The sequence below is a fragment of the Nematolebias whitei genome, chromosome 10 (assembly GCF_014905685.2).
Source record: "Nematolebias whitei isolate Nwh7 chromosome 10, NemWhi1, whole genome shotgun sequence".
NCBI classification, from domain to species: domain Eukaryota; kingdom Metazoa; phylum Chordata; class Actinopteri; order Cyprinodontiformes; family Rivulidae; genus Nematolebias; species Nematolebias whitei.
In genome coordinates, this window is record NC_056507.1 from 29,433,280 (window position 1) to 29,450,258 (window position 16,979).

General features: G+C 42.8%; 1 protein-coding gene across 1 annotated transcript in view; it reads left to right on the top strand.

The window, feature by feature from the left end:
• Nucleotides 1-15,620, top strand: part of eps8l2 (EPS8 like 2) — a gene marked incomplete in the record, with an annotated part of 39,362 nt that extends 23,742 nt beyond the window's left edge. The window contains 16 exon segments of the mRNA XM_037683544.1: nt 315-464; nt 2,746-2,825; nt 2,930-3,042; nt 3,155-3,216; nt 3,298-3,424; nt 4,944-5,032; nt 5,113-5,187; nt 6,986-7,134; nt 7,221-7,389; nt 7,464-7,492; nt 7,572-7,677; nt 7,883-8,002; nt 10,114-10,189; nt 10,262-10,430; nt 12,695-12,827; nt 14,679-15,620. Of these exon segments, the coding sequence (XP_037539472.1) occupies nt 315-464; nt 2,746-2,825; nt 2,930-3,042; nt 3,155-3,216; nt 3,298-3,424; nt 4,944-5,032; nt 5,113-5,187; nt 6,986-7,134; nt 7,221-7,389; nt 7,464-7,492; nt 7,572-7,677; nt 7,883-8,002; nt 10,114-10,189; nt 10,262-10,430; nt 12,695-12,827; nt 14,679-14,756 (1,725 nt within the window).
• Between the last annotated feature and the right edge of the window lie 1,359 nt (nt 15,621-16,979).

Sequence of the window (16,979 nt, forward strand, 5' to 3'; positions counted from 1 at the left end):
AACCTCTAAAATATGTAGAATAGTGGTGCCCAAGGACCAGATTTGGACACCCATGCCCTAGGAGCACAAGAGATGCTTCTAAGGAATGGTAAAAAAAAAAAAATCAAGTTAATGTTTTGAAACTGCCAACTGTGATGTGTCCTTGTGAGAAAGCCCACCAGCAGATTGTTCTTAAAGCTGCTCTGTGCGTAGGAACAGAGCAGAGTTCCTCCAACCAGACGGACTGAACCGATTTTCGTTCCTGCAGTTATTGTAGCACGCTGAAGGTCACGCTTCACCCGTTTCACTTGTTTTTGTCTTTTATCTTCCTGCAGGAAGAACTGGAGAACTTCCCTCTTTCCACAATCCACCTTTGTCAGACGGTGCTGAATCAGACCCGCTACCTGTCTGTGCTGCTGCTTGTGTGTCAGGACAAGGAACAACACAGGCCCGACATTCATTTCTTCCACTGCGACGAGGTGGAGGTGAGTCTGACGAGAGGATTTTCCACACCTTTAGTGCACCTTTTATTGCCAACATGTCCTTAAGTGTTTGAGCCTATGGCACTATTAATCCATACTTAAGCAGATGAGAAAGTAGAAAAAAATACAAAACGCAGGAGCTGAACAGAGTTGTGAACATTTCTCACTCAGTTCACTTTAGGTTACAAGTTTGAAACAGGTGGAAGGACACAGAAAAAGAAGATACAGTGTAGTACAATTTAAAATACCGTAATTTCCGGACTATAGAGTGCACCCGAATATAAGCCGTGCACACTAAATTAAAAGATATGTAAACTATTTTGTACATAGGCCACGCTTGTGTATAAGCCGCAGGTGTTCACGTTGTAACATGAGCTATTTACACAAGATTTTTTTAAACTTTAAATTAAATCCGTACTGGTAACATACACAAATACGTTAAATTTTATTTTATTTTTTTCTGAGCATTGCCTTTAACACAGCCGGTTAAAAAAAAAAAGTTTAGTAACGTACAAGGAAAAGTCACTGATCGCTATGTTCATCTTCCTCCTGTGCACTAAAACAACTAAAGTCGTCTTCTTCAGTGTCAGAATTGAACAGTCTCAGAAAAACTTCATCACACACACAACCTCAGCCTCTTTCGTTGTCAAAAATAAAAATACAAATACAGGAGCCTACCAGGAAGTCATTGGATGCTATCTTCATTTTCCTCCTGCTGCAAGCTTGTGCTCCGCGGAGTAAAAGTTGCTGTGCGCGTGCAGGGGAGGGGGGAATCATTGGTCAGGTTTTTTAACCTTTATTTGTACATGTAGTCTCATTGAGTCACGAGGACCCACCCCCAAGAGAGACGTGTATTGGACAGCTAAGTGAGCGCCCGGGTGTGACGAAGCTAAATGTTTTTGGCGGCAGGAAGCTCGTTAGCCCGTTAAAAAAAATAAAAATCTATAAATTAGCCACATGTTGAATATTCTACCATGTTGTTGTTTATTATATTTCTTTTGGACCTTGTAAATGTTATATTTCTTTTTCATCTTTAGGTACTTTATTTTGTACTTTTATTGCATGCTTTAGTATTTCTTGTTTTGTTATTTTTTTTGTTTGTTTTTAGCGAGTCAAGTTAGGGCTGCATGATATGGACCACAATTAATATCTCGATATTTTAAAGATAAATCGCGACATATATCTCGATATTCAAACATCTGCTAAATCAATGCAGACGTTCCTGTTTTTAGTATTTTACATCGCTTTATAATGTAGCTGTTTTTGTTTTGATTTTTAATATAATTTTCTTCCATTTATTTTTCCAATTCATATGCTTTGCTTTATGATTGTTGTCATCATTTGTTTAAACCAGGTCTCTCTTGTAAATGAGTCCCGAGGCTCAATGAGACTAACTTGTATAAATAACGATTGAATGAATTAATATATTTTTTCTTTCCATAAAGTAATAAAAATATATTTCTGAGTCAAAGCTTTGTCCGAATTATCACACAGGCACATTTATTAACAAACCGCTGTAACTCTACTAAATGTCTAAAAAATAAACTATTCACCGTACATATATTAAATAATAATCCTCTTCAGGTGCGCCGCTTCTCAACGTTAGTAAGCGTGTGTGAAACAACACGTGAAGCATCGCTAAAGACACGGTCGGCTAACAAGACGGCTAACCTCACACTGCTCCTCTCATAAAGCACAGCACGGCTAATAAATGGGCTTTGACCCGTGGTTTGTTTCAGGAAAAGAGTCTGAAAACACAGTCGGAGCTGCAGTTTAAAACTTATAGCGTGGTTTTAAATGGTGAGGAAGATGCGTAGTTCTGATCTTTGTTGGGACTTGTTTTCGGAATCGTCTACAGAAAACATTTTTCTGCTGCTCATCTGACAGGTGAGGTGCTGTGTTTGTATTCAAAGAGGGAGAAGGAGGCGCTGAGTGCAGTTGGAGGCGCAGACGGGAGAAGAAGAACTACACGGATTTTCAAGTCTAATAACACTCAATGGTTGCGATAGAGCCATTTTAACCGTCATAAATAGAAAATCTTGCGATACATCGAGTATATTCGATATATCCCCCAGCCCTAAGTCAAGTCAGTTCTTCTCATCCTGAACATTTCATTGCATTATTGACCTTGTGTTAACCTGCACATGACAAATAAACAACAAAATGTAACATAACAGCTTTGTATAAGCCGCGGAGTTCAAAGCCTGTGATAAAAGTAGCAGCTTATAGACCAGAAATTACGGTACCTAATGTGTCTTTGTGTGTGTCCTTCCTCTTCATTAAGGCTGAGATGGTTCATGCGGACGTAGACAGTGCCATTGGAGACAACAAGCACGGAAAGAAAATGAGACTTCAGACTCTGAAGTGAGGAAAATGCTGCTGACACACAAACACGTTCACACCCATCGCCACAAACACACACACACAAATACGCTAACCTGATGTTGTTGCGTCGTATTCTCCTTCAGGGTGAACCAGGAGAAAATGAAGCGTCACAGAGAGACCATCCTCCCTCCCTCGGCCCCCAGGGGCCCCCCACCTGTGAGAAATCGACGAGTGGAAGCTGCTGCAAACACCCCAGGTAAGAATACAGACAGGCTGCTTGATTAAAAACGTCTAATGTTTGTAGTATTTTACTTGTGCGGGTAACATTTGTTGTTTATTCACATTGTGTACTGTGTGGCTGGGAACAGAGAGGCGAGCGTCTGATTCCGAGTCCCACGAAAAGCTGGCTCAGCGCATCGAGAAGGATGTGGTGAGCGCCACTTGTCACGGAGTTACACGCTTCATTTCATGAGATCACAACGTCTGAGGCTCGTGTTTTTGTCCTCCTCAGCAAATTCTCAACTGCGCCCTGGATGACATCGAGATCTTTGTGGCGCGGCTGCAAAAGGCAGCGGAGGCCTTTTCCCAGCTCAACCAACGCAACAAGAGTAAGAAGAATAAGAAGAGAGGACCAGCAGGTCTGTCTCCCTTTCTTCTTCTGTGGTGGCAAGATTGCCGTGACAATATGGACATATTGCTCACATCGTCATGTTTGGTTCTACTTTGTGGGCCCGGGACCCTAACCCCCCAAACATGTTTGTGCGGTGGCCATTTTAGGGAACGATCAACTACGACAGTAGTGATTGTTCCCTCATCCTAGTGTTGATGTGCTGCATGTCATGCTTTGTTCTTTCTCCAACACTCAGAGTGGTTTAAAACGTAATTAAAGTGCATCTTGTAGTCAAAACTTCAGAGTATTTACATCTTGGATGAAGCACGTCTTCTGACATCGGCAGAACAGGTCATACTCTACATGTAACATGAGATGTTCAAAGAACATACTTTGTGTGTGTGTGTGTGTGTGTGTGTGTGTGTGTGTGGGGTGTGTGTGTGTGTGTGTGTGTGTGTGGTTAGAGACAACTATAGTGTTACTTTACCTCTAGGAATTTGGTGCATTTAGGAACGTTTCTTATTTTGTTACTATCTTATTTTCTGCTTGGAAAAATAAAACTCCATCCTGGCGTTCATGTAAATCTTATTTTGATATTTGACACCAGCTGAAACATTTGTAAGAACAAGAACTATCAACCTCCTCGTGTGTCAGCTGCGCACGCCCCCTCCCAAAAGGACACCAGTGGGTCTCTCAAATGTCACCAAGAACGTGAGGAACGATCTGAGGTGTTCACCCCTTCACAGGGGTCTGCAACCTTTACGATCAAAAGTCATTTCTGCTCCTTCCCTCATTAATAAAACGTGTCCAGAGCTGCAAAACTCACCACAACTGTGCCCTTTTTTGGTTTTGAAAACCATGAGAATCCAGTTTTATGTTAGTTTTGGTCACAGCTTGAATGAGCCACTGCAGAGGGTGTGAAGAGCCACATGTGGCCCCAGAGCCTACGGTTGCAGACCTCTACCCTCGTAGACACCAGTCTGATGAAATCTTTTACCTTCTTTCTGCAAGGCCACTTCACAAAGACTCCTCTCCCACACTGCCAAGCTGCAGAGCTCTAACGATTGATTATAAACATCCAGACAAACTTCAGGTGTTTTCTGTCCGTGCACTGACAGCTTGGAGCTGTTCTCAGGTAAATCAGGAGATGTTAGGCAGGTGGTCGTAATTTTGTGGCTGATTCTGTATTTCTGAGGGAAACAGAAGCTTTTTTTAGAATTCAACAAGAACATGGAATATTCCGGAAGTTAAAATTGTTGAAGCAAAAATCCTTCCCCCCATATTTACATCACAACCTTCATATATTTAGTCTCACTCTGCAGCAGCAGTCTTTCTTACTCCGGCAAAGCTTTTAATTTTCTGAAGCTGCTTAATAACCAGCCAACCAATCACAATGGTCACGTGCTTTTTGTAGAAATGGAAAAGAGAAAAAGCTTGTGTAACTTTGAGCCGTGGTCAGAAAGTGAAACCAGTCTGCAGCACACCTGCAGCTCAGGTGGTAACTGTGGAGTCTGTGTGTGGTCATTGTTTCTCTGGCCTGTTTGCAGAGGGCATGCTGACCCTGCGAGCCAAGCCCCCCACTGAAGCAGAGTTCCTTGACAGCCTGCAGAAACTGAAGCTGGCCCTCAACCTCTTGGTGAGATATCACAGCTGTAACCTGCTCTGCTCGCTCTTCATCACCTCATCCTCGTGTCTCTGTCCCTCTGCCCCCTGCAGGCCAAACTCAAGAGACACATCCAGAATCCAAGTGCCTCTGAGCTCGTTCATTTCCTTTTCGGCCCTCTGGAGCTGGTAAGAGTTGAAAATCAGGTTTAAGCATGAGCTGGGTTTTGCTCATAACCCTGTATAAAAATATGCATGCTTTGCTGAATTTGATATATTTCTCTAAAATGAGTTGACGCATCTGCAATGCCTAGATTAAAGGAAACCTGGTTCATTGAATGAAACGGTGCATCACTGGTATTGTTCCCATCAGGAATTTGTCTTTTTGTTTTCATTTTCTCTCGCGCCACACCCGCTGCAGCTCGTCGTAGTCACCCAACAGGAGCGACGCGGCTCAGGCGCCGCGGCATTTACGTAATGTTGGTTTCCCGAGCCCAACGTGCTGAGCCACTCCTTCGATACTGCTGCACAGAGAACGTGCTGCTGCGTTGCTTTACTTTCTGAACACTTCTGACTGGAAACGACTGTTCCAGCAGTCGTCTCGCTTCTTCTTCAGATGCAACCGTGTTCTGTTAGAGGTTATCTAGACAAAATATGGATGCAAATCACCGTCAGTGTTTTCTTCTGCGTGCTTCTTGCATACAGACTGTTAGCAGTCAGCTGAAGTGTTTTTGCTTAGTTTCACTTCCTCATGTGAGACTGGGCTTTTCACCTCATTTGTTTTAGCTTTAACAACTCTGTTACAGTGTGTAAGCACTGAACATTCAGATCTGGAAGTTGGGAGAAAAAATGCTGAAAAAAAATTGAACATCATCTAAATCGGGTGCATAAGCAAGTGTCTCAAGCTTGTTACCAAGTTTTCCTGATACGATAATAACTCGTCCATTTTTATCTGAGAGGATCGTAGAGGCAACAAAAGGGATATTTTGATTAATTAGAATAGCAGCACCTCTGGCTTGTGCACTGAAGTTAGAGTGAAAATACTGCCCAGACCAACTTTTCCTCAAACACCAGTGATCCTGTTCCAGAACTGCGCTGCTCAAGGTGGCTGCATGTTGGAGTAGCTCTCTCACATTCATTCTGAGATTTTGATTTTGAAAACTTTATTTTTTTTCTGGATGTAAATAATTTTTTTCGAATGATTACTTCCTCTGGTGTCAGAAGCTGTGCAGCTGGAAGGGTTTTTACTGAAACCTTTTTTACTTTTGGACATTTGTTATGATGCGTAACCATGACAACAAGGTGGTTTTCTACAACTGGGAGCAGCTGATTAACATCTCAAAAGCTCAAATAAGACCTCAGCTACAGCCCCAAATCCCAAATGAGTTGAAAAGGAGGTGCCGTGGATGCATTACTGTCTACCTGGAGGCAGTGCTCGAGTGCCTGACCGCCGAGATCTTGGAGGTGACAGGAAACGCGGCTTGTGACAGCGGGAGGACTGATCATCCCCCGGCACCTGCAGTTAAGGCCGCGGCGACGAGGGGCTCGACAGGCTGCTGGGAGGAGTGGCCATCACTCGGGGAGGAGTTCTGCCCGGGATTCAGGCAGTCCTGCTGCCCAAGAGAACCGAGAGCTCTGCTGGGTCTGGGTGGACGGATCGGCATCTGAAGTGTTTCGTCAGATCCGCTGTGAGACAAACTGCTACAGGAGAGCCTTCCTGCCCAAAGCATCAGCATCTATAACAACTCTAATGAAACCAAGATGAGCTACAACAACAATAAATTTCCCTTTGGGATTAATAAAGTATTTTTGAATTGAATTGAATTCACACATTTTCAAAGAAAATGCTCTTTTTTTTCTGTAGTTATCGGATCTTTTGGATGAAGTTGTCATAAATATTCGTCTCTGTATGTTACACGTCCACAGATTAGACTGATTCTGCCCTGTCCTCAGCAGTCGTAACTAAAAGCTTTGAATGTGTCCTCAGGTGCTGCAGAGCTGTGGGAGTCCTGATCTGGCTCGTTCAGTCGTTGCGCCTCACCTTTCTAAAGATGCCGTTGACTTCCTGCGGGGGCACCTCACCCCCAAAGAGATGACCATGTTTGAGCTGCTCGGTGACGGGTGGACCAAACCCAGGTACACTTTAACGTGGCGTTCTGCTGCTTGCTGCCTTCTGCTGATGTGCAAAGTGAACTTCACTCCTCCTTCTCCTCCTCTTGCAGAGCAGAGTGGCCCAGGGATCAGTGCGCTCCTCTGTATTACCCCAGATTTCGGAACGGTTGGGAACCGCCTGCAGAGTTTTTCATGACAGCCCCATGGGAAACTGAGGGACCATCTGGACCGCTCGGGTCCCCCACCAGCCCCGATTACAGGAAACACTCAGCTGAAGATGTAAGTGTTTTAGCTGTGGGTCATAACACTGAAATTCTAACTTTCTCTTGAAATAAATCTGTTCTGTTTTCTAGTATTACGGGAATCATTCTCCATCAAACGGGTAAATATTCGTAAAATCACACATGTTCTTGTCTTTCACGCACCTTAAAAAATATGAAACTGAAACAATTTGTCATCAGGTCTAACGACGCGGCGCCCAACAGTCGCAAATACGCCAAAATCCGCTACCACTTTGTGGCGAGGAATGCCAACGAGCTGTCGGTGCTGCAGGATGAAATTCTTGAGGTTGTTAACCGTTATACTCTTCATACCAAAGTAGTTTCAAACAGCTTGTTAAATGTCGCATCTAAGTTTGCCTCGTCGTCATTAAAGCACGATGGGGTCACTGTGGGCGGTGCAGTCATTTGACTTAATCCACAGAAGCGTGCTGAGCAGGGTTTGTGTCACAGCTTCCAGTGCTGTGCAGTGACGGGTGTTATTCATCTTGCAGGTGATAGAGGATGACAAGCAGTGGTGGAAACTACGGAATCGCAGCGGACAAACGGGCTACGTCCCATTTAACATCCTGGACGTTGTGAGGTTAGAAGAGCCAGAAGGCCCCTTCACCCAGGTATACGACACATCCACAGGCAGCAGAGCTGTCACACCTGAAGTTATTGCCTAAAAATCTTTATTATAACTGCTCAGAGGCCATTTGTTCCCCCGAGGTAAACATAACTTTAAAGTGACAAATTTCCAATCAAAGTGGCATTACAGTGATTTTTCTGGTTAGAGATTCATGAGTCTAACAGCTTCAGGGTAGAAGCTGTTCCTCAGTCTAGTGGTTCTACACTTAAGGAGGCTGCACAGCTGCAGAAAGAAAAGCTTTGCAGAGAGTGGTGAAGGCTGCACAGAAATCTGTTGGAATCAGTCTCCCCACCATCACAGACATCTACACCTCCAGATGCAGGAAGAGGGCCACCTGCATCATGAAGGACCCCACCCACCCAGCACACACTTTTTGCCCCACTCCCCTCAGGAAGGAGGTTAAGGAGCATTAAGTGTAGAATCACTAGACTGAGGAACAGCTTCTACCCTGAGGCTGTTAGACTCATGAATCTCTAACCAGAATAATCACTGTGAAAAACCATATCATGTTGCTGCTGATCTGTTTCATGTTGCTGCTGATCTGTTTCAATGTTGATGTGTTCATGCGTGCACATCTGCTCACATACTCATGTTCATGTTTGTGCTGATGTTCAATGTTTTATGTTATGAGTGCTTAGTGTATATTTAGTTGATGTTTTTCTTAGTTCATATCTTAGATGTTATTACTGTTTTTCTTAGACATTTTATTGTTGGATGTAACTGGGACCCCGTGTACATAATTTCGCTCCACCACATGTACCACATGAGGTGCGAATGACAATAAAGAAACTCTGACTCTGACTGACTCTCTGACTTAATGCTCCTCAACCTCCTGCCTGAGGGGAACAGGGCAAAAAGTGTGTGTGCTGGGTGAGTGTGGTCCTTCATGATGCAGGTGGTTCTCTTCCTGCATCTGGAGGTGTAGATGTCTGTGATGGTGGGGAGACTGACTCCAACAGACTTCTGTGCAGCCTTCGCCACTCTCTGCAAAGCTTTTCTTTCTGCAGCTGTGCAGCCTCCATGCCACACGTTGATGCTGGAGCACAGGATGCTCTCCACTGCACACCTGTAGAAGGAGGTGAGGACTGAGCTTCTCAGACCAGCTCGTCTCAGCTGCCTGAGGAAGTAGAGTCTCTGATGAGCTTTCTTGATCAGGCTGGTGGTGTTGTTGCTCCAGCTGAGGTTGTCATTCAGGTGCACACCCGAGTACTTGTAGCTGGAGACCACTTCCACCACAGATCCTCCTATGTGCGGGGGTCGGGTAAGGGGGGTGGGGGTAGGTGTGTTTATTCCATATGAAATCCACGACCATCTCCTTCATCTTCTTCACATTGATGTGAAGGTTGTTCTTCCTGCACCAGCTCTCCAGGTGTTCCACTTCCTGCCTGTAGCTGGACTCATCATTGCTTGTGATGCATCCCACCACCGCTGTATCATCTGCAAACTTTAAAATATGACAGCCTGGATGGGTAGGTGCACAGTCATATGTGAGCAGAGTGAGCAGGAGGGGGCTCAACACACAGCCCTGAGGCTGTAATGTCACATTTTAATACCTAAAAAAAAAAAATAAGAAAAGAGTGTGATAAAATGTGATAAAGCGCTAATTTATATAGTAATCTTAAGTTGTTCTATTGTGTAAAGTTGTGTAACCAAGAACAAAATCAGTCAAATATGGAAGAGTCAAAAGCTCTACAGTCTGAAATGAAGCAGCATCAAAGTCTAGTGTGGCTTAAAAAAGAAAAAACCGAGGAAAAGCTGCATCATCGACGCTGACAGAGTCTCTGTCATCCAGAACGTGTCAGTCCCAAATGTTTGATAAGATGATCCGACTTCCTTCCTTGTTTTGTAAAACCTAACAGCAGAACTCACATTCCTACCCCTCCCATTGCACTGTTTGCTGCCAGCATGCACCAGAAGCTTGCAGCAGAAAGAATGCATGCCACAACCGTGCGTGTGCGACAGACACATATTTTGTTTTTGGCTTCTGTACAAAAATGTGTTTGCCCGAATGAGGCGAAAGAAAAACCTGTTTTTGGAACAACACTGCGCTTGTTCTGTTGTGAAGTGAACCTGTGTGTGTTTGTGTGTGTGCAGAAAGGTTACACGGCACCTCCCCCTGGGCCCATGAGCCGTGGGGACAGTTTCAACAGGGGCCCACAAAAAGACAAAAGTGAGTGTGCACAGCGACAACGCAGATGAGTTTTACAACAGAACTCCTTACGCCTGTTTCCGTCCTCTGCAGTGATGGATGAGGTCAACAACGAGCTTTTGATCAAAATCACTGCTAACAAAAGCCAGCCGCCCAGAAAGATCCGCATCGAGCGCTCCTCTGCCACTCAGGTGCCACTCACCTCTGACTCGAACCTGGAGCAGGTGACCACATGGCTCAATGCAAAAGGCTTCTCGAAACCGTAAGTTTACCACACCTGGAACAGAACACCTCCCGACGCTGCGCAGGCACGCCCTCAGCGCCTCATATTTGCTGAACTATTGTAATAAAAATTCTCTGAGTGTTTTACAGGTGTACTCCAGAACTTACTGACAGTTAGCACTTTTGTTGCGACCTATAAATACTGGCGTACATGCTGTTAATAAATACGACAAAGAGAGCAGTAATAATGTAGTTCTTTTACTGTTGTCGTTAGCTTACATCAGCTGATTCCTGCATGAGGTGTGTCTGCGTGACCGTTTCTGGTAATTATTTGTTATAAACACAGTCGTGGTTTATTTTAAAGTGTTTGGTGATGGTTTAGTTGCATTCATTGTTTCAGTGGACACATTCTTTTGTCAACACGCAGCTCTTTAAAGGATAGCCTGGTTGTTTTTAGAGTCATATCTTCAAGTAGTTGTCAATAGTCTCTTATCAGCTGTGTCATCAGTTATGGAGCACAATGTTTGAAGTAAAGAGCAGAAGTCTTCATCCTCGCTAGGTGGCTATAGCTAACTAACCCAAGGCTTATGTTGTTTTTTTTTTTAGGCCTTTAGAGAAACTTTTTCTCAAAAACATAAAAACAGCATACTGGTGTGAAATCACTGGTTAATGTTACACCCCTGTACTTTTGTATGTAACCGTTTCATTGGTTACCGTTTTCAGAAACGAGCGACCTCCGTGTCACTGGAGTGGCAGCACCTCCAGATCTGAGGCCGTGGTCCTCAGTCAGAAAACGATGGATTGATCCCTCTGGGTCAGGAGTGAGGTTCTGCCACAACTGGAGGAGTTCAAGTATCTCTGCGTTTTATTCATGGCTGAGGGAAGAATGGAGCATGAGATTGACAGACGAGTTAGAGCAGCTTCCACAGTATTGTGGACTCTGCGCCGGTCCGTTGTGGTGAAGAAAAAGCTAAGCTGTGAGGCAAAGCTCCCTGTTTACTGGTCAGTCTACGTTTCTGCGCGATCACGGGTACAAGCGGCTGAAAAGAGTTTTGTCCACAGGCCAGCTGGACTCTCCCTGTAGAGAGAGGCAGAAAAGTTCAGTTATTCAGGAGAGACTCGGAGTAGAACCGCTGCTCCTCCACATCGAGAGGAGCCAGTTCAGGTGGACTGGGCATCTGTTAAGGCTGACCCCAAGACGTCTCTCTAGGGAGGTTTTCCAGGCATGTCAAACTGGGAGGAGACCCTGAGGAAGACTCAGGACTCACTGGAGACACTGTCTCTTAAATGGCGTGTGAGCACCATGGAGTCCTCCCAGAAGAGCTGGAAGAGGTGCTGTGGAGAGAGATGTCTGGCCCTCCCTGCTCAAGCTGCTGCCCCACGACCTGACTCCAGAACAGAGGAAGATCATGGACGGACGGCTGGAGGGACGGACAGTGTCCATGATACAGTGTGCCCAGTATAGGCTGTTATTTGCTGATGGCTCTGAGGCTGTGAGTTCGTCAGATTAGTGCTGGTTTAACTACTGGATTGTGTGGAATCGAGGTTCAGGATCGTAAATTACGGTAGATGCGTTTGAAATGTTACTGTTTTTCTTTACAATATTGATATTTGAGAGTTTCTTAAAGATGGACTGGGATGTCCCTGTTTGCCAGACTGACAGCATCTGTTAGGTCCGATGATTGTGGAACCTGACCAGTCTAAGGCTGTTTCGTGCAGAGGTATCCAGTTCTGTTCAACACATGCAGACGCTCCTTTTGGTGGATCAGACACTGTTCTGCACAAGCTGCAGCAGTTTGACTGAGCATGCTGCACGACTTGTAGCGGCGTGGAGGGAAACCCACAGTCAGCCTCTCTGCGTGTTAGAGATGCTGTGATCTGTTTTAAGTTGAGCGCACGGTGACGTTACCCACAAACTGTTGTCTTACAGTGGAAAAGAACTGGTCGTGTATCAAGACGCTCATGTTTCTTGCAGCCTTCAGCCAAGAGATAACTGCAGAGTCCTTTGTTGTGTTTGAAAGATGTATTTTCGGGGGGGTCAGTGACTGAAACGTTTAAAGATTTATTAGTGAGTCTTCACCCAGAGGCTGGAGCAGACTCTTCAGGGGAATGCAGATGTTACTCAAGCTTTAGATGACACCATCTGCTGCGACTTGTCACAGTGTCTTACAAAACGATGCGTTTAGGTTCTCACTGCTTTGGCAACAACAACGTGCTCGCTGCTGGCACTGGTTAAACTCTGAGAAATCAAATGTTTGTATTTAACCTTCATGTGACTGAACCGTCAAACTGTACGTTGTGCAGGACTGTTGAATGTTTGGGGATCCTGACGGGAGCGCAGCTGTTTTCCCTGAATAAAGAAGAGCTGAAGGCCGTGTGTGGAGAAGAAGGAGGCCGTGTCTTCAATCAGGTCTCCCTGCAGAAAGCTCAGCTAGAGGTCGGTCACGCTCTTCTCTCTGTTTCTGCGTTTAAAGCCGCTCTCCAGAAAGAAGTCGGAGAGTCTTTTCTTTGATGCCATGGGAAAATAAATCTCAACTTTCAGAATTTATGCAGGCCAGTTAAAACAAGTTGTAAATGTTGAAATGAGACATCTGCTGACAGATTATAGGAGTTACACTGCAATGGATGCAGGTTCAGGATGGAAAACTGGTTGAGTGTCTCATAAAATCATGAACTTGACAGGACTTGTTAATGTCACCGTCTGAAATGGATCCTATAGCAGTCAGAGAGAGAGCTGGGCTTGAGAATTTAAGAATTCAGAAATTCAGAGAATTCAGCTAATTCTACATTTTCTGCTACCTTGTTAGCATTTTTAGCTAATTTCAGCTGTTTTCAGATTAATTAAAGTGTTTTATGGTAATTTCTACTTCTTTCAGCCTAATTAATTTTTTTATGCTCGTTTCAGTTTTTTTCTGCAAATTTCTGCAATTTCAGCTACTATTTAGTATTTAGCTGTTTTATGTTAATTTCAGCTTTTTCAGTTAATTCCATCATTTTAAAACTCATTTCAGCACTTTCCACTTCCTTCTGGTAGTTTAAGCTTCTTTCTGCCTACTTTTCAGCTATTTTTGTTAATTTCAGCTTTTTTAGTTAATTTCTTAATTTTGTGCTAACTTGTTTAAACCTAATGTGTTTTTTTCTGCTTTCTTCTGCTACTTTAGGCTTGCTTTTCATTTCAGCTACAATTCAGCATGTTTTTAGCTCATTTCAGCTGTTTTTCAGCAAATTCTTCTGCAATAAGCGTTCACGCTGCATTTTCGCAGGAAATGCAATTTCTCTAGTTTAGATGTAAAAGAAGCATGAATGCAACTAAACAACCTTTAGTATGAGGAGCCATAAAACCTTTTATTGCACATGGGTTAAAACTCTTTATCCCCTAAACTAATTCATCACATAAACATCTGTAGTAAAAATAAAGTAATTTTACCGTTTTTTTTTCCATTTATTTAATTTACCATTTATTTATCCAGGTAGTCTCATTGAGTCACGATAACTCATTTTCAAGAGAGACCTGTTTAGGAGCAGATGGAAATGTGCTCCTAAACAGGTCTCTCTTTGCTTCTGTTCAGAGTATGAGAATCAAAAAGGAACACAACTGCAAAGTCAAAACAAATTGCCATAAATCTGTATTTTTATATGATTTCTTTCACTGATTTGAATTTTTTTTAATCTAATCTAATCTAATCAATACAGAACGGTCTCATAAGAAACAGGCACAAATATTTGCCTACGTGTTAAGCTTCTTTATGTTTCTTTTCTAACATTCTCACTCTGTATATTTCAGATAAATAACTTAGTGCTCGTTTAAACTTTTTTTGTTTTGGCAGCCATGTATGATATTCTATTGTAAATGAAACTTTCTTTTTTTTTTAAGTACTTTAATGATATTCTACGGCTTTACACAATGAGAAAGCAGCAATATGACAACTATTTTTATAATAACTGGACAGTTGAGGCTGAATTTTAATTTTTGATTTGGATGATTTAAGCTCATTCTGTGAAAATGCATCTACTCTCTGCTGCCCTCTACAGGACCAGCGCTGCAACCGCAGGCCAGCTGACATGAACGAGCAGCTGCGGAAACTTTCCTGCTTTTATGCTTCTAAATAAGATTTTTATTTATATGTAGAAAATATAAAATAACATGAGGAAGTTTGAAAAATAAGAGTAACTACAAATAAATCAAATTAATTATTCATTAGGGGGGAAAAGATTGATATTTATTATTAATTAAAATGTGTTTTTGAGATCAGAACATTAAAAGCAACTTTTTTTCTCTCCTTCCCAGAAGTCCCAGGGTGACTCAGAGTTGCAGGAGATCATGAAGCGAAGACAGGAGAGGATCGACTCCGGCTCCAAGGAGTGAACGCATCACACCCCCACCCACTACCCCCTCCAGATGTCATCCTCCCCCACAGCTTTCAAAGTGCAGCAGCTTACTAAATCAGTCTACTGTGTATTGTGATCTACAGTAGACGAGCAATAAATTTTCATGTTTAATTGTGTATTTATTTTGTAAAATGTACATTATTCACTTGTCTTATTCTTTTCTGTTTCTCAAACCATTGAAGAGATCACCTGCTGAGAGGAGGAACATGCATAATGTGCAGTTTTGTGTGCGTTTGTGCAAATACCTGTGCATGGCATGCATGTAACGTGCACGTACACCAACAGTGTGGGGAGGGTCAACGTTCGTGTTCAATTTTAACATTGCAGCTGTTTCCATAATTTCATAGTAGAAGTAAATCTTTGCTGTTTGTATTTTAAATCAGTGCCAGAATGTTTGACTTATTTTCTGCTATATAGCCAATTATTTTCACATTTTTATTCATGAAAAGAAATAAAACACGATCTGTGTTGTTAGTCAGCACCAAAGTATTCAAATAAATCCTTGGTGCCGATTGATAAAATACATTATCATGCTGCTTTGTTGTTGTTTTTTTTTTCCTCTCCCAGATTTCATATACTTTGAAAAACTTGGCGAGCAATAATTCTGCATGCATGAAGTCTGATCAGTAACAGAGAGACGCTGTTCTTATTGTGTTGTGAGCAGGACCACGTTTTACTGTGTAAACTGCACAAAAAAAGCTAAATCAGTCCGTATAACCTCTAAATGAGCTGTTCTGGTTTAAATGATGAAATGAAGACGTTCTTTGTGTTGTAAATAAGTTGGAAGGCAATGTTTAAAAAGACCGTAATTGAATAAAACGACCTTGTAAATATTTTCCAAGAGCCTCCAAGTGCACAGTTCATTTTTTTGACACTAATTTATTCAAGGAGTAGTTCAGATCTTTTAAAAGTTGAGGGTAAAAGTGAGAGTCTGGTGATTTTTTTGTGTGTGTAATAGTTTTTAATGGTTAGGATCTCAGCAGCGGTGACTTCAGTCACAACTCGGAGTATGAAGAAAAAGGCAGAAGTCTTCCTCCAGGCTAGGCTAATGGCTACCAAATAGGAACCTGTGTCAGGCTTAAACATAACTTTTTCAAAAAAAAATCTCAAGTGTGAAAGGATGCTGCACTTTATAAATTTCTTCACTTTAGTATGATTGTTTAATTTGTTGCTATTTTAACGGAACAATCCCATGACATTAACTGCACAAATACTTCTGAGGCTGTTGAATCCAATCAGCTACTGCATGTCTCAAAGACACAAAAACCTGCATGAGCCTGAATGTTCTGCTTTTAAACTCGCACAAGACGGAGGTTGTGGATTTTGGACCTGAGAATCTAAGGAATAAATTGTGCAGCTTTTGGTTCCAACTTAGTTGGATTTTCTACCTGGATTATTGAGCATGAACTTTGATGTTTTGAACCACGTTGGCTATGGCTGCCTTAAACGAGTCAGAGAGGGCGGACTCCAGAAACCATCTGAGCACCATCAAACTGGTAGACCCACTAGTGAAGGTGCTATTCATAAGACTGAGTATGTTGCATCTCCTCAGACTGAAGAAGTCCTTTGGATAAAAGATGAAACGTTTCAACAAAAAGAAACCATCCAGAGGACCTGACTTATCTTAGTTGGATTTGAGATTGGAGTTGTTCAAATCCACTTTGGTCCTGGCTGCACTCAAGACGAGCCATCAGAATGAACCCTCACCAGGGCTTGTGGGTAAAAATCAGCCATGCATTTATTTATCTTGGTAGTCAGTGGTGTTTTTTTCTTGGTCTGAATTGTTTCTAATGCTCCCACAGACTCTGTCGAAAACAAAAGAACCGCTCTCAGAATAAATAGCCTGCAGAAAGATGCTCAATGATGCCACCGCCTGAAAGAGGAGGAGGCGCAGCCCGCACAGGTGAGGCTACGAGAGCTGGAGAGGAGCAGAGAGAGGAGCAGGCATGGAGAGACAAGTCTGACAGCGATCCAAGCCGTTGGTGACCAAGGACCACTTAGCCCTCCAGCAGGCTCAAGTGGCCCTGCATATACTGTAATAATAAATTAATTAAAAAATACCTGAATTGTAGAGTTTTGTGAAACTAAAGGTTCTTAAACACCTGAAGAAAAAAGATTTAGAAAAGTAATCTTTAAAGACAGACTAGTTTCATTTGGACAAAATAACTGAGATATATATATATATATATATATATATATA